General features: G+C 39.5%; 1 protein-coding gene across 1 annotated transcript in view; it reads left to right on the forward strand.

The window, feature by feature from the left end:
* Nucleotides 1-16,622, forward strand: part of VWC2L (von Willebrand factor C domain containing 2 like) — a 160,786-nt gene extending 144,164 nt beyond the window's left edge. Inside the window, exon 4 of the mRNA XM_043577731.1 lies at nucleotides 15,486-16,622. Coding sequence (XP_043433666.1) covers nucleotides 15,486-15,634 — 149 coding nt within the window. The 3' untranslated portion in view covers nucleotides 15,635-16,622. The remainder of the gene's footprint in view (nucleotides 1-15,485) is intronic.
* Nucleotides 16,623-25,925: the final 9,303 nt, after the last annotated feature.

Below are 25,925 nucleotides of genomic sequence, written 5' to 3' on the forward strand. Positions count from 1 at the left end.
TCAATGGGCTCTTCAGTAATATTTTTTCTGTATAAACCCTCACTAATTTTCCTACCTGGAAATAAGTATTGGTATCTAAAGTCCATTTATGTTTATGATACAAGGCCAGGGTTCCGATGCATGATCTGAATGACCATACAAAATGTATTATCAGAGACAAAATTGCACCTCTGCGTGTCTCCATACATCAGCAAAGCAGAGAGTTCTTTCTAAAGTTCAGTTTTGGAAGTTGTTTATTCTGAAACAATTCAAGCTTGGGCCAGACTGATTGTTTTTCTGCTTTAAATTGCATTGTGGACCTCAAGGAAAAGAACAAACAGTTGGCAAATTTACAGCCTTTAAACAAAATTGCCTTAACTTGAGGGAATTCCCTTAATATTGCTTATGATTTTTTTCTCTCTTTTTAAGAACTTTCCCATTTCACAGGAATTCAGAACATGAAATGGTGACACACAGGATACGCTTCTAGCTAAAGTTCTCATAAAACAACAACAACACAATATCTTTTCAACATAAATTCCTTATGCATTGGATACCACAGCCAAAGTATAGAATAGGACCTGAAATGACAAATCTCAGATAATGTTCATTTTCCATAACACTGTATGTAATTCTGTCAGCAAACCTAGCATACTATAATCTTAGGCCAGGAGTCCATACCAGGAGGACTTGCAGTAAATATAAAATAACCTAATTATTTGGTGAATAAGCTTCACTTCCCTTTGTTCTCCAGCCTAAGTCCTTTGTCTACAATTTCAACTACCCTCTTGTTACTATCTCCCATCCCTTTGTTTTAATCACCACAAGACTGCCAAAGCCCCAAAACTAGAGAATAGCTAACACTTACTGCGTGCATACAATATACTGACTATTCTCCATACTTTGTGTGTATGAACTCACGTAATAATCACAACAATCCCGTCAGGTGGATACTCTTACTGTTCCTAGGTCATAGATGAGGAAATGGACGCACAGAGACATAAGTGACTCGCCCAAGGTGACAGGCTATTAAATCATGACTGCCTGCTTAAGGCACTCTTTCTCAATATCGGTGAGCTCTCGTGGAGACGACTGCACAAACAAATTGGTACCATTACAAAGTGTGGTCACCATCCTCATCTGGACCTTCACCTGTTCAATAATTTCATTGTTTCCACAGTCAGCATTTTCATTCTCCCCAAAGCCTGCCTCAACCCCTCCCTTTCCTCACCTTCTCCCTCCACTCAGCAGATTAGTGCCCCTCTTTCTTCCTAGAGGAAATAAAAATTATCAGATACAAACTCCTTCAGCCTCTTATTGCCTATCACGATGGAAGGGGGTTCCTATCTGCTATCTAAGAACATAGAATTCCATGTTCTCTGGCTTTCTCAGACACTCTGTTCTATCAAGTATTCTCCCCACCTTGCCAACCCTACTTTTTTTTATATATTCAACCTCTCTCTCCCCCTCTATTTGTTTTCCACCAGCATTTAAACATATTTATCTCTCTCACCTTAAATATCCTTCCTCAGCCTTGGCCTCATACAGCTACTGACTGGACTGTATGTCTATATCCCCTTACTGCCCACCCATTCCTCAACTTTCTTCAGCCTGGCATTTACCTTCACTACTCCATAGAAATGGCTCTTGGGAGTCACCAATAAGCATGTCTCTGTCCCTATATCAGTTGTCATCTCAACCTCATTTGACACTGCTTTCATCTATCCTACCAGAAGTATGTCCTTTCCTTTGCTTCTTGGATACCACATACTACTGCTTTTTCTCCTTCCTCTTTGAAGACTTCTTAAGTCACCTTGGTTGGCCACAACTCTTTGTCTGCTTCTTAAATGATAATGGTGTCCTAGACTCTCCTGCTGGGCTATACCAAGCTCCGGGGAAACCACATCTACACCCTTGGCTTCAATTACCATTCATTTGCCAGAAACTCCCAACTCTCTCTGCCCAGCTTAGTCAGTTCTGTTCTGCTATTCATCTTCATTCAAATGATTCATGTGTATAGCAGTTCAAATTTTCCAACATTAACTACATTCTTTTTCCCCCAAATCCTGGTCATTCATCAGTGTCCCATAACCTTGCTTAAATCATCTTCTACTTTATTACACACATTTGGTCTACCACCAAATCATGTTGATTGGACCTCCTAAATATTGTTCAAACTCACTCATTGCTCTCTATTTCCAGGGCTACCACCCTAGTCTACACCACGATTATCTTTGCCTGGACTAATTCAAGAAATGATTAAATTGGTCTACTTTCTGTAATAGAGTCTTCACCTCTGCTCAACTCATTATCTACATTGAAGCCAGTGTATTCTATTTAAAAAGTAAATCTGGTGATGTCATGGTTTTGGTTGCCCTTTAGATGCAATCCAAAATCCAAAATATAGTTTAAAAAAAAACACTCAGAACTAGCTGCTACCTATGTCTCTATTCTATCCTTAGCCCACCTTCCACTGACTCTCTACTCTGCACTATCTCAAATGCTCCCCTGTGCGCCAAGCTTTTATTGCACCGAGGAGCTGTTCATGTTACTTCTTTGTCCCTACCTCCCGTTATTCCCAAAGGCACCCTTCTGTAACTTCTAGACTAGATTAAACCCCCTTAGTATGTGTATTCTTCCTTTTAGTCTTCCTTTTATTTTCCATAAACTTTATCCCCTTATTGGTATTTAATATCTACTTTTGCTATATGCATATAGGAAGGAAATACGTCTGTCCGGTGGGCATTGTATTTCCAGACTAAAATATTTCTAGACTCATTATACAGTTTGTAGACTATATATTTTTACTATTTATTTTAATCTTGTCATCATTTCTGTCACAGTTATTAGCTATTTAGATGGACATTAGCAAAAATGTCACTTTGTTACTTAAATTACCCATGGCATATCTAATAATACATCACTATGAAAATCACAGAAATGTCAGTAGGGCATCTTTGGTCATATAATCCAATAATGAAATAATCTGCCCATCACCTTTTTTTCAGTTGCAAGGCATTTTATGTCTTTGAACATAGAGAATGAAAATGGAAAGTTTTCTCTTTATATCCATCATGAAGTGATGTGTCTGTGTGTGCGTGTGCATGCACGTGTCTGCGTGTCTGTGGTGATGCCCACTTTGTTGGTAGCACACCCATTGCCTTATGTCCCTCTCTCCAGTGAGGATATGATGTCCATTTTAGTGTGTTCACTCAAGCATATTATTTTAAGGAAACAAAAATAGGTTTGCAATTTTTTCATCAATGAAGGAGGCAATTTTCAAAGATACTAAATTAGCTGTCAGAAGTAGAAAGCTTAAAGAAATTTTATATTTTTATATGAAAGTTAGACAAACTGTCATACAAGCTTTTCTAACCTGTTTCTATCCCAGAGATAAATATATACTATTTTCTTGCCAATAATAACCAACTTGTTTTTTGGAAAGTGAGGTCATTAGAGCAGCCAGAATGGTTCCAAATGCCAAGTTTCACACATGACTCTTTGATTCTCAAAGCTGTCATGTGGGTAAAAATCACTTCTCAACGAAACACAATAATGACAGCTCAGATGCTATGCTGAAACTTGAAAGTAATTGAACCATTTAACCACCATTTACTTGCTCAGAATTTCTCCTCAAGAATGACCCTGTTGCTAAAAGCCTATGTTGTTGTAGCATGATGAATTCATTGCTTTTTGGATAAACTCAGTCTATTTTGAGGCATCTTCGAAACCTCAGGCTAACTATGCTTGCTATCTTCGTAGTGCCCAAAGGTAAGGTTCTTTCTCATCCAAGCTCTGCCTTATCCTGAAGTAGTGGTTCTCAAATTTCAACCTGCATTGGAATCACCTGAAATGTTCCTTAAAGCACAGACTGTGGGTTCCCTAGCCAGAGGCTGTGATTCAGCCAGTGTCTAGTGGGGCTGGAGAATTTGCATTTCAAAGGTGTTCTCAGTGACGCTGATGATCAAGGCTCACACTGAGCAGCCCTGTCCTAAAGATATGCCCTTTTCCACAACAGGCAGCATTCTTTCCTACCAGATTACATAAAGATTTCCTCCGGGCCTTTAGGGACAGCTCTTTATCCTTTGGTAATTCCTTGTTGCTGTTACCAATAAAAATATCATGAAAGCCACATGTGTAATTTTAAATGTTCTAAATTTAATGTCAAATTTAATGTCAAATTCAAACAATTTTTAAGCACGTGTTTTTAATTAGCCACTTTAGAAAACTAAAAAAAGGGACGAAATAATACATTTTATTGAACCAAATATACCTCAAATATTTTCATCCAACATATAATTGACACAAAAATATTAAGCTATGAGCTTAATTTAATATTTAATAAAAATATGAGCTATTGTATTTTGGGGGGATGTTTTTATTTTGAAGAGAGAGAGCGTGCACACATGAGTGGGAGAGAAGGAAGGAGAGAGAGGGAGGGAGAGAGGGAGAGAGGGAGAGAGGGAGAGAGGGAGAGAGGGAGAGAGGGAGAGACAGAGAGAATCTTAAGCAGGCTCCACGCTCAGCATGGAGCCCTATGCTGGGCTCAATCCCAGGGTCCTGGGATCATGATCTGAGCCAAATCCAAGAGTTGGATGCTCAACCGACTGAGCCACCCAGGTGCTCCACTCACGTTTACTTCTTGCACTTACAGCACATGTCATTTTGGACTAGGGACATTTCCAATGTCTCATAGGCAGACATGGCTAGTGGCTACTGTACTACACAGCATAGCCATAAAACTTTAGAGTCAAGAAAATGAATATTAATAGTTCTGTTTGGTCTGTCCCTTTTTATGACTTTCACTACATTTCCTCACCTGATTGTCTGCTGCATTATCAATTTAATAACAGACTCTAAGGGAAAAAAGGAACCATTACATCATTAAGTGTACACATTGATTTTAAAATGCATGCTAATGTAAGAACTCTGTTTTATACATAGAATCATGACATACTTGCACATATCATGATATGATGTACTTGTTTTTCTCCTGACACTTTGTCCTATTCATCTCTCTCCACCATCAGCAATCCCTCTCTCCAGCAAGATAATCCATATTAACAATTTAGTATTGGTATCTCTTTAGTTTCCCTCTATCTGCATATAATCCTGGTCAAGCATACAAACAGAAGTATATCTCTATTTGTTTTATTAAAATAGGATCAATATTGTACCCACTTTGCTGTATAATCCCGTTCTTATTCAGTTACAACTCATGAAAATCTCTCCAAGTCAGTTGGAGGTTTTAATTCACTATTTTCAATAGCTACTGAAGAGTCTACGGAGCCGCACACATAATTTATTCAATATGTCCATGATTGGTGGCCATTTGCACTTATAGTGTTCTTGTTTTCAAGAAAAATACTGTAGAAGACTCAATAGATAGATGATGGATGGATGGATGGAAGGATGGACAGAAAGGTAATTCAGATGTTTAGATACACTCTCCCTATACAATGCAGTCTTTGCTAGCCTTTAATTTAGACTTTCTCCCACCATATCTGGACATTTATTTCTAACAAACAAAACCAGTCATCATTAATTGACCAAACCATTTTAAATCATTTTTCTAATGAATCCTTCTACGGTCAACAGCTAGTTCATTCTAATAGGTCTCCCTTTAATTCTCCCCAGGGATGCTCCTTCTAGGTGTTCTTTTCATCTGCCTTGCTTCCTGGTAAACAGTCAACAAATCTGGGGAAATGTAGAAATGATTTTACTGTTGTATGCTTATTTACCTTGCAAAAAAATATTAATTGGCATTAATAAGATTAATTTCATCACTGATGTTCTTATTTATTAGACTAATAGACTAATAGACTATTTAATAGACTAATTAGACTAGAAATCAAAGGCCCTAGAATCCATATCCTGCCCAAAGTAGTCTATATTGTGACTCAGGTAGTAATAATCAGAATAAATGGCAACAACATGTACTGCATGTTCATATGTGACAGGTGCTGCTCTAAGTCCTTTAATGTATTAATTCATTTGCTTTTTCAAAATCTCGTAAGGTAGGCATACTTATTTCAATATTATTCCCACTTTACGGCTAGGGACACTGAGATGATACCTCTAGTAAATGACAGAAACAAGATTGAAACATAGAGGGTATGACTCCAGAGATCTAATCTCACACGTAGTAAATCACCTCATTCCTTCTTTCTTTGAACCTCAGTGTCCTCAGCTGTAAAATGGGTACAATTATACCCATTCTTCCTAATTTTAGGATTGCGGAGAGAAAAATAAAAAGTGATCTGAAAACCACTGAAAGCTCTCACAAGGGGAGGGAGTCTTATTGTAGCTTGGACAATTGGACTTTTGACAATAAGTCAATTGTTCAATTGGACAATTGAAATAGGACTATTTCATCATTTGAAGCAAAAATTGAGCAGATAAAATGTTTTATACAACAGCAAATTAAGCCATGTTCTGACCACACATCCTTCTGAAGGTGAGACTGGGCATATGTGTCCCACTAATGCAGAATTTGAACTGCTCCTGATTCTCTGAGCCTGCTGATTCTCCTGAAATTAGCCAACCTTTACCCTTATTGTGTAGCTTGACCGTGTCCTTCCACTCTCCGCTCTGCACCCGGAATTTCACTTAATTGGAGCACCAGGCTATAAATCTTACATACTTAAGGGCCAGAAAACTCTCTGGAGCTCTCACACTGAAATTTGTGTGGGAGTTCAGCAATATTGAATTTTCAAATAAAATGATTAACAGGCACCTCTAGGGCAGCCTCGAAGAAAACAATCCTTCCAGAATCTTGCCACCTTAATCTGAGGAAGCTTTTTGTTCTTAGGTTTAATAAAATGGTTGTGAGGTAACGTAGAGATGGGTGACGAAAAGCAGGCTGAGAGAGGCCTGCATTCTCTGGGCTGGAATCTCCCTTAAGCAACTTCTATCTGTCCAGGCCTGACAGGGCCATTGGAACATGTTACTGGGGAGGTTTCAGTCACTAAAATTTTAACTGCTATCAGCTCTCATTACTGTTTTGTTTTGTTTTTTGTTTTTTTTTTGGTTTACAACCATTCTCTCCAAGATTTTAATAATTGAAAATGGGTACACCTGATCAGAAAGCCTATTTGCTTTTCAGTAGCATAACAACATCTATCAGATTTCATGGAGCAGAGAATTAAAATCAGTTGAAAGGAAGAACATAATCCAATCCAATTGTACCCCCAGACTGAGGCCTGCAAGCCTACTATTTGCTGAAACAATGATTTAGATGCCCTGCCAAATAAATATAGGATGTTTATGGCCTTGCACAATAGGAATCTGCCTCATTTATGCAGCAGGAAGATCATTTACAACCAATTTCTAAAAGACACCAAGCGTCAATAATAAATTTTCAAATCAAGGCCAGAAATTGCAATACTCAAAAGGGGACTATTAAGCAATATGAAGTTGTTGTCAGAAAAAGGATTTTCAGGGACACCATACCAATTTATAATCTGGAAGCATCTATAAAGTAGTCATGAGCAGCTTGGTTTTTGTAGTCACTGGGAAGGAGGAAGGTTGGCTGTAAAGAGGATCTGGGTCGACAAGCAACAAGAACAAGGCATCACCTACTGAGACATCTCAGTGCCAGGCTGGCTGCCCTCTGAGATGATCACAAGAATCGTGCTGCCTTCTCAGCCAGATCTGCTTCTTGGGAGTGACTCCTGGTTTGCAGTTACGAAAAAGAGGTTGAATAAAGCTGCTGGAGGGGCCTACTTCTCTGCTCCATGTGGGGATTTCATAGCCAGGTTTTCCCCTTTACATTCGCCCTTTTGCCTATTCACCCCTTTACCTACACACACACACACACACACACATACACACACACACACACACATACTTCTCTTTCTCAAGAAACAGGAATTTAAATTCTCTAGCCTTTCCCCTCTAATACATCCTACCATATCCCAGATTCTATTAGAACTTGAAGTGAAAAGCAGCTCACAGAAAAGATTCACTTCTGGGATGGAACAGGGCAATCTGGCTGTGTATCCCAGCTCCATCCCTTACCAGCTGTGTGCCTTTCTCGAAGTCACCTGTAAACTTTCTATGCCTCCTTGTCTCTCTTATAAAAAAAAATGGTAGTGCATGTGAGGAAGAAATAAGGTCATTCATGAAAATTCTTGCTACTTAAGAAGTAGTCAAAAAGTGCTAACTGCTGGAAGTTACGGACAGGAGAGCCGATTATGACTGCCACTGGAGGAAATAACAGTAAACATAAACAAAGACTCTCCTCAAGGAAAGCAGTCAACCAGGGGTCAGAATAGGAGAGCTGAAATGTAAGCTCTCCTGCCATGTGTTCTCTGCCTTTTATCAAGTCCCTTAATCTCTCTGAGCTTTACTTCCCTCACCTGTGCAATGATAACCACCTTACACCCTTAGGGTGAATATGAAATAAGAAAACATATATAAACATGTTCTGTAAACCATAAAGAATTTTCCCACTCTTGGTCTGGCCCTCAACTGGTCTCGTTTACTTTCTTCAGGGAATGACTGGAAATGGCCATGTTTGTTTCTGTGCCTTTTATCTGATTCAGCCTACTCGAATATCAACAACCTGAAGGCAGAAACTTTGTCTTATTAACAACTATATCACTCATGTTTAGAGCAATCTCGTTCTGAATGTTTATTTTGTGTTCTGATGCAAGACAAGCATATTGGCCATCAGCCTGGAAACAAACAAACTAACTTGAAACAGGTGAAATTTGCCCTCATTGACCTGTCTCTCCTCATCCATCTTAACATCAGAAATGAACGACTGCCTCCTTCCTATGACTAGGGAATCCTCTATACATAAAGAAAGCCCATTTCTCCCTAGAAAAGCTACAACTGCCAGGTAGTCGTGTTCCAGCCTCCCTTGCAGCTAGGGCACAGGCGGTTGACTAAGCTCTGTCTCCAGGATTACCTGCCGCAGACCTCAAACTGGAAGCTAGTAATTTCAAGAAGTGTGGGACCACAGCCTCTTTTCTGGCAAGACTGGTAAGAGAGGCAGCTGTGATGATGCTTCTAGCAGCATCCAGGGTCCTGGGTTGGAGATACTGATGGAGCGAGCTGCTATATCTGCACCCAAGGTGTATTTTTACTGGTTTAAATCTGTAGCATGAGTTTGGCCCTTGTTCCTGATTGTATTACCTCCAAGCTTCATTCTTTTTGGTATTCTGGATATTCTCTATATACAGCTTCCTCTAATTAGTACATTTTAAGTTTAAATTATCTAGAAATGATTTTGTTGCTTGACGGATAGGATCCTCCTCTTCCCCAAACAGTCCACTGTCTCCATCAGATTGCATGTAATCCTGGTCCCCAAAGGGACTCCAACTAAGCTGTCCCACTAGAAATTACCCCTCCTTTTCAGCCCTCCTTCCCCTCCCCCCACCCCCCAGATCAAACTGCACATTTCCTGGAGCATTTTCTCTTAAGACCTTACTTTGTATAGGGATAATATGATCAATTCACTTAAGCCAATGTGTTAATTACTGACACTGACTTAATATAACTCCAGCATCTTAACAGAGACTTTTAATGCCTCAAAGCAAAGGAGAAAAGAATGTGTTTTTACTGTTACTCAGTGCCAGGGCCTGCGAGTGTTCTACTCTTTGCTATCTCTTTGTCTGGTGCCTCCATCAAGATGTATCATGTCTACTCCAACAATGGGTGCCCTATGGACCAATCATACAATGACACTGGTGCCATTTATTAAATCAATGTCTTTACTTCATGATTTTTTTTGTGATCAGTTCATTTATTTTTTTATTTTTATTTTATTTTTTTAATGTGAAATTTATTGTCAAATTGGTTTCCATACAACACCCAGTGCTCATCCCCAACAGGTGCCCTCCTCAATGCCCATCACCCACTTTCCCCTCCCTCCCACCGCTAACAACCCTCAGTTTATTCTCAGTTTTTAAGAGTCTCTTATGGTTTGCCTCCCTCCCTCTCTGTAACTTTTTCCCCCTTCCCCTCCCCCATGGTCTTCTGTTAAGTTTTCAGGATCCACATAAGAGTGAAAACGTACGGTATCTGTCTTTCTCTGTATGACTTATTTCACTTAGCCTAACACTCTCCAGTTCCATCCACATTGCTACAAAAGGCCATATTTCATTCTTGCTCATTGCCATTTACTTCATGATTAAACACATATACATGCACATGCACGCACATACACACACCTCTACTTAAAATACTTCAATCGCTTCCTATTGCCAAAATAACGTCCATGAGATTATAAAATTCCTGAATACTTAACAATTGGCTCTTGCAAGCCAGTATGAACCACCAGCTCCTGCAGACAACTGTCTTCCTGGCCACATCTTGCTACACACATCACTCTAACCCCACAGCTTTTTCTACCTGTTCATTGAGTCATACTCTCCCTCTGTCCCCACCCAAACCAAATCTTTCCATGGACCCATAGGCCAAGTTCTCTGTTACAACCTTCTACAGCTCTGTTATCCTCTTCTTCAGAACCTTATTTCAGGTTATGTATTTGTTCCTCCATGTAATCAATGTGACATTTAACACTATAAGCAAGTGAGCATCTGCAGGAGGTGTGATCAGAGTAGCAATAGACTTCCTTTTATATGTAGTTTCTATGCGCTCTTTTATGCAGGAAATCTCAGGACTTAGCAAGGAGAACTTCAGTGCCTGAGCAAATCTGCTCAGTTCTTACAACCACAAATACAGCGGCATCTATTTTCTCCTGGCTTCTTAGATTATTGAAGCAGGATGAAATCACTCCAAATGCCAGTGATCAGAAGTCTGATCACTAGATACTCTATGCAGATGCTTCATAAGCTATATCTGCAAGGTTGAAGTAGGAAGATGGGGAAAAATAATCCTGCAGGAAAGACTGAGAAGCAGGCACCTCATGACCACCTTACCAAAGCACCAGAGCATGGCCTCCCTTATAAGATTTCTTTTGAATAATTTCTATTGTGGAAAAGAAAATGTTTGCCAAAAAGGTTTTACTGTATAACTGTGTAAATTAAGTACTTAACGAAGTACAGAATAATAGGAAAACTCTGCTTCATGAAAGATCTTTTTCATGTAGATGTATCCCTAGCCTGCTTTCCCTTCTTCCTTCCCTGTTCCAGCTCCTAGTAAATATTTGAATTTCATTTCCAATTTTAATGCATCTCCAAAAATATGAATCCTTTCTGAGACTAGACCATATGGGTCCCCATTAGTTTTTGGGTTACACAGTGCTTGCCTAAGGTCACATAGATAATCAAACATAGAACCACAACTTGAACCAGGACTCCTAAGTCATAGTCCACTTTCATTCTGCTTCTTATCTGGTCTATTTCTGGTACCAGCAGGAATTTCATGCCACCCAAAGGAAAACCAAAGCTTCGCTACTCAAGCATCTTCTCCATGGGAAATTTCTTGTAGTTGTTGGATAAATTGTGTTTTCTGGAGAGTATTAGATTATACAATATATAACCAATAAATCTGATGACTATCTATAGAAAGACGGTCTCACTTATTTTTAACCATCAAGCTTCTTAACTCAGACCATGCGTCCTCAATACTAAAACCAACTAGACTTCGAGATTCTGATCAGAAGCTTAGGATCTGGGTTAATGAAAGCCAGCAGTGTGCTCCTAGACATTTGATGCCACTTCCTAGGTACATGAATTCAGCTGAGTTATTTTCTATCTCTGAGGCTCAGAGATAATGTACCTTACATGGTTTATATGGCTGAAGGTGAGAATGTGCACCTTAACATGGCTTATTGGAATGATTAAATGGCACAAATTCCTGGCATGAAGTAAGTGCTCAAGAAATTATCCCTATGTCTTGCCATTCATTGACAGAGATTTCTATACCAATATTACTAGGGCAAAGCCTGATGTATATGTAAGGTCTAACATATTAGTTCAAAAAATAATTTTGCTCCTATCATAGAACTAGACAGTTCATACTTTTTAGTGAAATAAAGATATACTGAGTTTGGAATATGTGGCAAAAACAGCATTAAGCCTGACCAAAGGAAATGACAGGTATTCATTCAGTTCCTTTTTTTTTTTTAAGTTTATTGCGTTTATTTTGAGAGAGAGAAAGTACGAGTGGGGGAAGGGCACAGAGAGGGGAGAGAGAGAGAGAATCCCAAGCAGGCTCCGCATTTATAGTGCAGAGCCTGCTGTGGGGCTCGAACTCACAAACTGTGAGATCATGACCTGAGTTGAAATCGGACACTTAACTGACTGAACCACCCAGGTGGCCCTTCAGTTCCTATTTTTAAGGAGCTGACAATTTCAGCTGACACATGATACCTCCTGTGTTCTTAAGGATCTCACCACACAGTTGGCAACTCGGTTCTCAGTTCTCTGAGCAATTACTGTGTGTGTGTGTGTGTGTGTGTGTGTGTGTGCGCGCGCGTGTGTGTGTTTCCAATTCCTTGAGAATCAATTCATCTCCATCTCCTCTTATTGTAGGTGTCTGAAGAAAGAAAGAACAGTTTGTTGCCACTCTTCACATAATAAGCCTTAATTCCCAGAGAGTTATTGAGTTATTCCTCTGTCTTCTCTTTCGAGATTAAATAATTCCAATATCTTTAACCTTTTCTCACAGGTCCTACTTGCCAGGCTTCGGTTTAATCATTTTCTCTGCTCTCCCCTGGAATCTCTCCAAGTCTTCTACACTAAATACGTTGCTTTTGCCATTGGGTTTACTCTCTTAAGAAACTTATTTTTCCACATAAACCAAAGCAAAAAGAAAGCATCCTCCCTAATAAAGAGAATAAATACAAAGATAGATTTCCTATGTAAGGAACCCATATAGGACACTCATATGCTTGAAACCAGTTACATTTGCTGTCACCACTATTAAGGAGAAAGGGACAAAACCAGAACAGTTTCTAAATAGTGCCAGCCATTGTGCTTCACAATTATCTGAATTACTTTTAAGCAGGTAATACTATTAACCACACACTTGAGGCTTTAGTTACACTGGAAGTTCTCAGAAGCATGCTAATAAAATCATTGTTAATGAGATCAAACGGGAATTTTTGATTCTGTAAAATACCTCTGGCCGCCAAGTCGACCATCAAGGTGGTTATTTATAGGCAGTGACTTTGTTCAGTCCTGGCAAAGTGCAAAGGATCTTTCTTTGCATTCTGTCCATCATGATAAATTAATATTTTCTGTGCTGAGAAAGCAGCACATTCTAAGGGGCTCTTAAGAAATGATGTAGAGAGGCTGATCAAATACACACTAATCATAGTATGACACCAACACATGCAGAAAGGAGCAGATAGGAAAACCAGACCTCTAGTAAAATATCTCTTCAAGACATGCACAGTGACTTGTCAGAAATCTTTTTTTACAAAAATCCCTCCCTCCTTTTTTCTCTTATTATGCCATTGAGATGAATCTGCCCCCTGTGAGCCACCAGAATGCCTATGCTTACACACAAATACACACATTCACTCTTAAGAATCTACTGAGAAGTTTCCAAATCCCTTCAAGAAACTGAAAAAAACCTCTTTACTAGATCATATTCTACTTGTTTCCAAGACTTCTTTGTTTTAGAACCACTATTTAGGAAAAAAAAACTATTTTTCCTTCCCCATCTGGAAAAGTTACAAGCATACAATTGGGTGAGAAGAGTTGATTAGCAGTGGGAAGGTAGAGAGTGAAACCACTGCTTCCCTGGGGGGGCGGAGTGGGGGGGGGGGGTGGCTTCAGGAAAACAGGTGGTAGCGGTCATCATGTTTGATTACTGAAGCTAGTTCAGCTCTGTCCAGATCCTGGCTGGCGTAGAACTAGCCAGGCTGAGAGAGGTCTGTCAACAACAGCCATGAGACAACCAGCTACATTCTGAAAAAGGCTCCAGGCCAAATTCTCTGCAGATTCCCTCTATTTTGGATCCAAAATAAATGAATGATTTCATGTGGAATTTTCCCAGGGGGGGTGTAGCCCCAAAGACAGTTCAGTCTATCAAACAATGAGTTAAATCCTAAAACAGTGATCCTTAAATCGTCAGCGGTTAGGATGGCCAGCAGCTTATAACCACAGCATAATAACAAGAAGTACCGTCGTGGGTGATGGTTTGCTAACTGTTTAACTGTCACTGATGACCCATCATATCCCTCTTACTCTTGCTGGTTGGTTCTCTGTAAGAACCATGCACAGGCACTTGCCCCAGGTGTTTGTCCAAGAGTGAAGGAAAGGCATAGGTACACGAAGGTCACTGGCTTATGTATGCACAGCTGAAGTCTGGGAGCTCTAAAACAATGGATGATTAAAGCCATAGTGTATTAAATAGATTTGTGTTGAGAAATATACATTGCAACTTCATAGCTACCATTTTTATAAAAGATTTCAATTATGAAGTGGAACTACAAATCACCCCTGATTTCATTTATTTGGTGGTAAAGATAATCTCGTAAATTCTTATCAAGCAGTAAGAAAGTGAAAGTAGAACACTGATATTGATGTGTGTTACTTTGCAATGGTTATGGAAAGTGGCCAGTAATGCTGGGTCGATAAATCATGAGTAGACACAACTCCCTCTCTTTATCCAAATTTGTACTTTGGAAACTTACACCAAATTGTTTCAAAGAAACAGCAACTTGCACCACCCCACTACAATCCATTGCATCTTGGGAAGCAATTTTTATTCCATTTGATTTTGAAAAATACTATCACCAGTACTGAATACTGGCATTTGTACCTTGGGAAGAAAGGGAAACTAAGAGAAAGGAGAGAAAGATAAGTAAAAAATTAAGATTGGTCAATTTTAAAAACATCCATCTCTACTAAGCAGGTGACATTTTAAGTAAAGCTTTTCTGAATCTGGAAAGTAAAATAAAATTCCTGCTGACTTTCAAAAGCCAACCATTTGGGTCATTCTTAAAAAAAAAAAAAGATAGCCAGCAGATTAAAGGAGCTCCATTTATAAAAATCAAATGAACCTCCAACAAAGCTTGTTTGGGGCATGAATAAATCATCTGGTCATGAATTATTTATTGTTATCAAGAAACAAGCTGGAGATTCCAGGAACTGGACTTTGGGAAGGTACTAAAGCCAGGCAATGAACAAGTTCATTGTGGCCCACCCACCATGGAAGTGAGAGGGCAGGCCACAGGGTACCATCATCTGAAGCAGACCACTCTAGACACCCTCTAGAGTTTCAGGGGATGCTTCTGCAGCATTTACACCCCAGAGCAGAAAGCAACTAGAGTTTTATCCGTAGAATCATACTTTAGAAAACTGCAGTACTCAGTAACAGACGGTAAGATTGTTTTGAGCACTGTATCTTTTTTTTTTTTAAATACACATGGGGAATATGATCTGTTTACAAGAGAGTAGAGGTTGAAAGTCTGCATTTAAAGGAGATGGCTGGAAAGTACCTCAGTAGTGAACTATGAAGAGTAGTCTGACCTACTCATTCATGGTTTTGGGGGTTGGCGTTTTTGATGGGGGTTGGGGAGAGAAGAGAAAACGGGAGCCACTCAAATTTAATCAACTAATCAACATCTATGTGTGTTCCAGGTCCAAACTGCTTTGCAGGAACTACAATAATCCCGGCTGGCATTGAAGTGAAAGTGGATGAATGTAACATCTGTCACTGTCACAACGGGGACTGGTGGAAGCCTGCTCAGTGTTCAAAACGCGAATGCCAAGGCAAGCAGACTGTGTAGAACAAATTCCCAACCGATGAGGAGTTCTTAGGAGAGGATGCTATGGCTTCCACACTGCACATGTTTGAAACAAAACAAAACAAACAAACAAACTCCTGCCAGCTACAACAGGGTCACCAGCAAAACCTTTTAGGGTTGACAAAAGTGAATATTTTGCTAAGAGGAAACTTCTCTCTTTCTCTCTTGCTACATAAGATCTATATAGTATATAGCTATCGAAACCGCTTTTGTAATTATCCATGCTTGATGGTGACTTGATGACTGGATTTCTGAAACAAAAAGGAAGAAACAGCCTCGTACAGGCTCCCGTTCTGGTGACACCTCTAGCCAGCCAGCTTACTGTCCGCCGATTTACTTCATGTTTACTCTTCTGTACATCCCACATGGCATTTTTCTCTTGTAGTATTTCTTTTTCTATTTAGAGCCTAAGGGGCCATATTCAACCACACAGTTTTGAGTTGTGTCACATAAGCTTTAGTAAAGGAATATCAGGGGTGAGGACGCTTCCTGACCAGGAAGACACAAAAGCATCCAACCAATCACCACCCCACCTTGGGTGAAACACGGAGTATAGGCTCAGAAGAGAGAGGTGGGTACAGACGGATGTACTGCTGGGGGGGGGGGGCAGGGAACTGGTGCTTGGTGCCATGTGTGGGGGATCACAATTCTTACAAACCACACATTTCCGACACAAAACCTTGAAACTGCCAATCAAAAACTAATATGTGAAGAACACCATGAGCTTGGCTCAAGAATCCAAAGAGAGCCAGGAATTCAGAATTGCAGCATTAATCACCAGACATTCCCATGATGCTGAATCTCAGTTCGGTTTGTAACTTAACACACTCTAAGCCCACTCGGTCACGTGGTCCTATAAATACCAGAACCAGGGTAAGTAGCCCCACTGTGAATCTGAATCCGACAGAACATGCCTGGCTTTTGAGTTCAGATTTGGCCGAAGGCCAGTAGTACCCACAGGAAGGTTTTTTTTGTTTTTGTTTTCGTTTTTGTTTTTGTTTGGTTTGGGACTGTGTTTGCCATGTTTTAGTAATGACCACTCAGCCCTATGTCTAAAACACAGATTCAGGACACTCTTTCCACCTCAAGTGCTGATTTAAATTAAAGATTAGGGTAGAGTGAGTCTTGCACAATACAATTCCATTTGTTGAACATTTTTTAAAATGTATATATTAGATACTGAACAATTAAAGTGAACCTTTGAAGAGTCTCAAGGTTGCCCTGGTAATGCTGCTCGTATAGTAACAGAAAAATAAAATACACAGGGTATCTGATGCCACCTCGAGTCAAGCATAAGTTTGGGGATTCTGAAACCACATGGCATAATTAGTTGCTTATTCTGCTCTCCTATCTTGAAAAACTTGGCGTGGATCTGGCAGGGTCCTTGAGGAAACTTTAAGGTTGTTTTCACTATCGATGTTCTTTCCTTTTCCACTTCCACACCAGCCTGGGCTTTGCCACAGTTCTCGCAGAGTGCCACATTCTAAACAAGATTTCTCAACTTTAACTCTATTGATATCGTGGGCCAGATAATTTGTTGTTGTTGGGGGCTGTCCTGTGCATTTTATGGATGCTTAGCAACATCTTTGGCCTCTATCTACTAAATGCCAATAGCAAACACCCTCGTAACAACAGATTGTCTCCAGCATTGCCAAATGTCTGCAAAGAGTGGGGAAGGGACATTTCACCTGGTTGAGAATCAGAGGTTAAGAATCATCAGTACAGAGTGGTTTCTGCCAGGGCAGCACACCAAGCAGACTCTGGCTGAGCCCGTGGATTTGGTGAGCCTCTAAGCCCTTTGGGACATACATGCACAACCAGCAGCCCCAAGGAATAGAGGTCAGTCTCCTCCAAATGGAGCGAGGCTTCTATTGCCATAGGTCCACCCTCAGGACATACTTCTTTAGTCTCATCAACTGGGTTTTCATTTCAAATGGTCAGCCTCTCCTCCCTGGAAGCATTTCCAGTCATCAAGAAAGAATGGTCATTTCCAAAATTAACGTTGATGAGTTGGACCTGACATTTCTCACGTACGCTGTGCTCATGTACGATGCAAACAGCCGTGCCGGCCCCATCCAAGGAAGAACATCAAGCCGTGTTCCCTTAGAACACCAATTTGCAGCAAGGTTGGTACCTTTTTTTGCCACCATGGATACATCATATAGACAGTCATGAATCATTCATGAACAATTCTGCATGATTTATTCCTGCACTCCAAAGTAAAGGCATTCCACACTTCAGCTTGTGTCTAGACAGAGATGTATTATTGAGCTTTCTTTGCCCGGAGGTTGCCTGGTACCAGCTTCAAAAATCCACACTCTTGGAAGGAAATAATAATAACAAATGACAGGAATAAGGTTTGAAACCCAGAAAATATCATTAATAGAGCCATGTAGCATAGTACCCTATCTATTATTAAGGAGTTACTATGTCCTTTTTAGAAAACAGAGTGTAACTGGGGAGCCAGGGTTCAGACAATTTGCATCAAAGTCTTGGCACAGTGATAGTTGCAGCAAGAACTTACTAGAATGGAGTGTAATATCCATCAAGAAGCTCTTTTCAGAGAGTTTGCAGAATGAAGGCTGTTCTGTGGTCTCTGTTACCAGCCAGAGAGAGGGGTTTCTTTTACTGTTGTTGTTGGATTTTCTTTTTCCTCTGAGTTTCACTACAAGCTGTTTCCTTTAAGACTTTGTAGCACTGACATTTTTCTCCCTGTAGGGAGAGATGAACCTATACTGTGACAGAATTTCTCATAAACCGATAAACATTTTACAACTTCCTTCTATCCAGGTCATTGAGAAATTCTTTCCAAACTCTGAACAACAGAGTTCTGGTCTCATCTGTTTGTTTGTTTATTTATTTATTTACTTTTGAAGGCTTTGTTTGCAGCCCCACTGTCCCCACTGTCTCCTATTCCTCCTCCTTCTTTGGTTCTTGGCTTTAACTACAGCTTTGTTTAAATAAGGGATCAACATCCTGTTTGTCAGCTGATGCCTGTTAAAAACGATTCAGTTTCTAAAATCTTTGAAAAATGGTGTGCCTGAAAACTAGTGAGAAAAAAAAAACAACTAAACACTAAACTGTAAAAAGGGGATTCTAGCAACAATATTTGATGTGTAAAAGACTATATTATTAAAAAATTATTTTGTTAAATATAAAGTGTGTTAACCAGCAAACATTGTTTGTGATATATTTTCCTTCCAAAATTCTCTTTCCCCTCTACCCTCATCACTTAATAACTAAGTCTCAGTGACTTCTATCATCTGCAAGTACTTGTGTCATTAGACCCACATTCAATTCAAATTAGGCGTGAGCTTTAGCATTTGCTTGCCCACATTGTCATGTTTCCTAAGATAAGGCAAGGTTGACTTGGGATCAAACAAGAAGCTCAAATAAACCAGCAAGGTGAGTGTAAAGTGATAGGAAAAATATTTTCCTGACCCTGCATCCATACATAATACTAATGATAATCTATAATTATTGAGTGCTGCTCTGTTGGCCAGCCCTGGGCTGTGCACTGAACCCGCAGCATCCGTTCAGTCCGTCCACACAGTACGTCTGCCAGGGAGGAATTGTTACTACCTCTGCTTTGCTGATGAGGAAACCGGAACACAAAGACGTTCAGCGATTGGCCCAAGGTCATAGGTTAGTAAGTGGCAACACAGAAATTTCGTATTATAAATATACACAAATATACACAAAAATCGAGAAAATAGTAAAGTGTCAGGAACTTCCATTTACCCATTGCCCAAACTCAACGCTTATCAAGACTTTGCATTATGCTTCATCTATTCTTTCCTTTCCTTGAATATTTTAAAGCAAATATCAAGCATCATATCATTCCAGCCCTACATCTTGTAGTAAACATCTCCTTAAAAAGGGATACTTTCTTACAAAACCGTGTTATATGACCAAAGCCTAACAAAATTAAGAATTCCTAAGTATCATCTAAACCCATCTTAAAAATGTCTTTGTTTTTCTAAGATATGAGGGATAGGGGGTATTTGCATGATCCAAATTGCCCATAACCTTGCATTTACTTGTTATGCCTTCTGAGTTCAAAATGGGGCTTTTAGCCCTGCCGACTAATAGCTATGAACTCTGACAGAAACGTGAGTTTGTTGTTATTAGAGGGTTTTTTCTGGGAAAATTACTCTTTTAAAGCTCCATGTTAAACTCCCTCCTAGACGCTGAGCAGGGCTAGCGGTGGGCAAGAGACTTTCTACCAACTGACCTCCAAGAGGCAACAAAGAGCCTCAGGGCTAGAAATGGCACCCCAAGTGCACTGCCTCTTCTATGTGTGTGAGCTTTCTTGGGGGAGTAAGAGCAAACTATTATTTTTCTTCTCCTGGAAACAATCAAGGTGCCTAACAAAGAGTAAAACTGAACAATATTTTATAAATTGCCATCATCTTTTGCACTGTTGGAGGAAGAAAAAAGCCAGCCACTAAGAAATGTCAGCATGGAGTCCCCACACATATGTATATGCACCTTGACTCCACCAAACTTTTCTTAAAACAAGATTAGACTATCTGGCTTTTCAATTTCCCATGCGTCCAATTCTCCGCTCCCTGTGTCCCTTGCAAAGTGTTGTTTACAGTTCATTTCTGATTCAGGTTTCATGGGAGGGCACTTCAAAGTGCTATGAACTGCAGTTGGAGTCCTGGGTTTGTTGTTATTTGACGGCTTACCACGTTGAGACTATTACTCTTTTAAAGAAAAGTACCTTCATGATTTTGAAAGACAAATGCTCTGAGCCAGCAACCTCACCTACACTTTCTTACCACATTTGTAAGGGATTTCTACCATGAACTGGAGTGACAGTCTTATCAGTGAACCTCAAACTGTACTGTCTGGTGTGAATACCTGATTCTTCCTGACCAAACATGTACATCCAAAAGGCACATTGTTCTTTTAATGAACAGATATAGCTAGTACCATCATGCCTTTCACAGAGTCAGAGTTAAAGGAGCTGAATTAAGGGAATTTCTTTTAAATACTCAAAATTTGTTTTACATTTAAAATATTGTCCGTTGTGGTAATGATTGGATTTTTTTTTTTTTACTTTTGAAAATCTTGAACTCATAGTTTTTTTAAGCCCAAACTCCAACTTAATTAACGTCCATACTTGCATTACAACCTGGCTTTGAGTAGAAGCACTTTTAAAAAGCTATACTTTGAGAATTGAGTTTTAAAACTTTCCAAATGAATAGTTATGTGGGGTGGGTTAGGTTTAGGGAAGGATTCAGATAGAAGGATTAGCTACCATTTCTAGAGCCCCTTCTGTGTGTCAGACACTTGTATTGGCTACTTTACATAAAATAATGATTTACATTCATTAATTCAATCATCCTCATAACCACTATGAAATTATAAACTGGTATTCCCATTTTGCAGACCAGAACACTGAGATTCAAAGAAGTTTTATGATTTTTTCCAGTTCACTCAAAACCAGCTTTTAAATCAGGAGGTTTTAAGTTTTGAACAGAATACTACCCAGGAAACCACTTAGAATAGAGTCTGATACATAACACGAGCCTATTATGTTTTATCATTATTGGGACTTGTGGTAATAAAGAGATTTCATGAATAAAGTACCCTGGATTTTAATCTTGTCATTTGAACACAAGTTGAGCAGGCATTTAGGGGGTGATATTGTAGCACAGAAAAAATGAATAGTCTATTTGGAATGACAAGCAGTCAGGTATAATGTGACTGTGAGGTTGGAGATAGATGGATACAGTGAGAGATGTGTCCAGGAAGGAAACCCAAAGGTTAGACCCCAGAAGATCATGTTAAGAAAACTGGATGTAGTTTTTATTGATACTTTGGATTTATTTACATCAAAAAGGAAGATGAGATAGCCACATTTGTGTCTTGGAGTAACAGTTCTTACAGCAGCGTGAAGGATGGATTAGGGCCTGGAGAGAAAGGGGCAGGGGCACTAATGAGAGGCAATTACAAGAGTCCAGGAAAGAATAATGAGGACCTGATCCTGTCGTGGCGAAAGTCGAGCAGATCAGCTAGGACAAAAGGACTTCATGGAGGGACCCGTAGGGATTCAAGAATTAAAATAGTCCATGTTTCTAGTTCAGGCAAGTAGAAGGATATTGATGTCAAATAGCAACTACCAAAAATATGGAACCCACGCTTGCCTTGAGAGTGTCAGCACACAATCTCAATGTTAGAACTTCAGCATAAGAAGTTATTGGTACTATTAGGTATTTAGGATCAACCTCAGGTATGCTTCTCCAAGAGAGCCCACTCCATCTTATTTGCCGGTGCTGTTTTCACCTTGGATTGAATAACTGCCATTGGAAGAGCCAAAATTCTCCATTGGTTATACATTTTGTTATAGTATTCTTGAAATGGAAGTGAAAGGTTAGAATGGCAAGAGTCACAGAATTACTCTCTAGTTTGTGGCAAATATTAATCTTACCGTAGTTAAGCAGTTTGTGTATTGTGATACAAGTTGCTTAGAAATTTCTAACACCTCTCTCCACACATGCCCCTTCAGAATATAAAAATATCAGTTGCATTTTCATATTGGTGCTCATCAGCATTTGGGAAATTCACAAGGGATTATTTTAGCTATCCACTATGGTCTTCTCTGTTTGTTTGTCCTTACCCACCCACCCTACCCCCCTGCCAGAATGTATAGAATTAAATGACAAGTTAGGTCCTGGGAAAGCCTTTTGATTTGAGATTTCCAAAGATGTTCACCCTGCTCTCATTACATTTTTCTTTGCCTTTGTTTGTTTTTTGGTTCCATGCCCTTTTTAATTAATCACAACATTGGGTCAGCCAGACCCATTAACTGCATTTCTCATTTAGACCTTTCAGAGATGCAGTTGCAGATGCAATTTAATTTGTTGACCCATGATCGATAGCAATTAATAGCATCTCTTTAATCTTGTTGAAAGGTTGGTCTCTGGCTTCCAGGAGCTACCATCTCAAGGGAAAGGTATCCACACACACAGATTATTTAGCTCCTAGGTGATAGTTGCCCTCAACTGCCTACTTTTCTTGTGACTTAGGAGCCATTACAGAAGTCACCATTCTCTAGGGCATTTTCAATTATCATAAGAAAGTTCATCCAGACTCTAAGGTTACTCCGCTGCAAGTTCATCATGCAAATGTTATGGACCAGGAGCTCTGACAAAAATACTATACAGCACTTTTTAAATTCAGAATACATTTGACTTTTTAAAGTACATTATGTTAATAAAGCAGGTTTATCAAGTTTCCTGGGACTTCTCCATGTTGTCTTGTGGCTAACCCAATCACTGCATTCACTTCTTTAATCAGTTATATTAATTAAAGAGTTTGTTCATCTATTCAATAAGCAATGTTTCAACTGGGAAACTAGACACTGCTTAAAACTAGATAAGGCTTTTTCCCCCCTGCATTCAAGGAGCTTATGGTCTGATGAGGCAAACAGCAAGACAATTCCATAATAACAGAGGAAAATGTTGTGCTCTAGGTGTGAATAGGTACACTGGGAATATTTACAAAAGGCAGTGCATCATCACGGGCCTGTCAAAAGCCTTCCTGGGAGACGTAACTTGTAATATGAGTTTTAAAAGAGGAATAGACTAGAAGAATGAGGGAAAGAGCCAATACTCTCTTGCAGCATATAGGGCGAAGTTTCTACTGATACAGCTCCAACCATGTGACTGCCCTGCTTTGCTAATAATGAAATCCATCCAAATCAGTAAATATGTACCTGGCACCAAATCAAGGGCTTTGAGAAAATAAAGAAAGCCACAATGGGCCACCTCCCTATTGTGAAGGAATGACTTATTTGTCATGGTGCCATTAGCCTTCCTTCTCTGTAGTCAATTTGCTGACCCATGGAACTCCCTCTTTTCGACCCAATTTTGCTTGCCTACTGTACTGTGTTTTATCAAAAGTTGTCCTTCCGTCTAAGTGGAAATTTGGGCAGTTTCATCCTTCAATGGTATTTGCATTTGTAACCTCATTTATTGACTTTTCTTACTTGGTGCCAGGCTCTAGTATGGAATGGAAGGCTGTGGCCCTAGGTAAAGCATCAGGAAACAAGCAAGAGACATATTTTTGAGCAAGGTCCCTTTCCAAATATTTGGAAATGACAATATGAGGACAGACACGTGCCCTGTAATCTATAAGAGTAGACTTGAAACCAATGGTCAGAAAAGTTTCCTGTGTTACAACTTTATAAACAGATAATAAAAAGATGTTAGGCAACATCTTACAGATAAGACTTGAGGTTATTGGATATAATAAATATAAGACATACAATTTGTAAATTGCAGCTATAAAATGTCTAAGGTGCATATGTGTGTATACTTGTATCTATGTGTAAATAGTAACGGGTCTATATATCCATAGAAATGTAAACAGCTATAGGCATTATGGTGGACTGATGGCTGTGTCATTAAGATCACATATGCGCTACATCTCCACAGAGCTAGTACATTCTTATCCCACTTTCGCACCTAATAATTGCAGGCTTGTTTAGCCTACAGTAATTCTTATCCCACCTTTGCCTTACTGTGAAGCATTTCATTAGTTCTGCTTGTTCATAGATTTAATTTTCCATCCCTAATCATTTGTGGCTCATGTGATCCATCGATTTCAGAGAGAAGCTGAACATGAGCAAAGAAGAGTTGCCAAGGAGAATGAAAATAAGCTGTTGTGGAGCCTAAAAATCATTGCAGTGACAATGAGATCTATGTGTAAGAAAGAAAACAGTATTTCTTATTAAATGTGCAAAATATTAACATGAGCATACGGTTGGGGTTTTGTTTGCTTTTATTTGGGTTTTTCTTTTTTTGCAACTAGATCATCATTTCTACTTAAGAGGCCTTCTCTTTAATTTACCTGCTCTGTTTACCATCTAATGTGGCCCTGCAGGGCCCCACTCCTATAAGATGAATAGAAAAGGATTTCCCTGGGCATCCAGATATGCCTGTGGATACTTGCATGCAGCTGAAGAAGAATGTGTTTCAAGCCACTTCACTTGTTTTCATGAGACACAGTCCTATCCTGCAACTGGGGCTTCTGCTACCTTCAGTCCTCCAGAGGACCCCAAAATGTTCTAGGAGTTTCTCACCACTCAATTGCCTGTTTCTCAGCTTGACAAGTACTCTGCTCTCAGGAATGTTAACTTGAATTGCTTGAGTTTGCTTTAGATACCCACTTGTACCTTCCAACTCATGAGTTATTGAACAGCCTTATAAGGCATCTTTTGGACATAAATAGTAGTAAGAGGGGCCCAGCACCACTCATGAATGAGAGCAGAGATAACCAGTGTTCCATTCCCCACCCTCTTTCTTGCAGCAGAGTGCTTTTCATCAACAGACAGGCCACTGGCTACCAAGACTCCAGAGTCGGCATCCTATAACAGCTTCATTAAACTATAGGACTGGGTCTTTTTTTAACAACCTTCAGCTACCCTCCAATAAGCAGGGAGGGCAGGGTCACAGCAGCAAAGCTGTGACATGATGCATCTGAAAAGCATAAAGTAACTTAAGAAATAGGAAAGAGACACAGAATTATGATATTTCACAACACCAATGTAGCATGCAATGATACACTTCCCTTCTTTGCACTTGCTGAAGTAAAACCAGAACATACATCTGTAATCACATATTCCAGCCCATTGATTTGCTCTCACAGAAAATGGAAGGCTAGTCATCAAACTCACATGCGTACTGAAATGATGTCAACTCAGGAAAATATTCTTTGTTTACCATAAAATCTACATTTCAGTGCATATAAATCCACTGTATGTAGACCAAGTGTAACACTATACAGTTTTCTTTAGCTGTCTCCTGGAGAAATAAAAGGACATATTGGAAATGCACCATGCATGCAATGAAATACAACTTAGAACTGTGTTGTCTAACCCATTGCTCTGGCACACAATGAGATACATATTTTTAAAACTGTTTGGTTAGTTTGAGCAATTACATACTTAGCATAATCAGACCTGAGGTTGAACTAAATATTCTGGTCCAAAGTAATTTTCTTGGGATACCTGATGTATGCCTACTGAGCTGAATCAAAGAAACCAGATCATTGTAAAGGCCTACTTCTTAATGGCTCTGTAGATATTGCCAGAGTCATGTTTGCAAGAGCAAATGCTTTCTTCCTTTATTCATTTTAAGTGAAAAAAACTTGTATTGACTTATATATAAATAAAAGCACACATATTATAAAAACACTTATAATATGGGATGTATAGGGTGTATCACTAGTACCCCAGAGGCCCTCATGTGACCCTTTCTAG

The sequence above is a fragment of the Prionailurus bengalensis genome, chromosome C1, assembly GCF_016509475.1.
Source record: "Prionailurus bengalensis isolate Pbe53 chromosome C1, Fcat_Pben_1.1_paternal_pri, whole genome shotgun sequence".
In the NCBI taxonomy this organism is placed as follows: domain Eukaryota; kingdom Metazoa; phylum Chordata; class Mammalia; order Carnivora; family Felidae; genus Prionailurus; species Prionailurus bengalensis.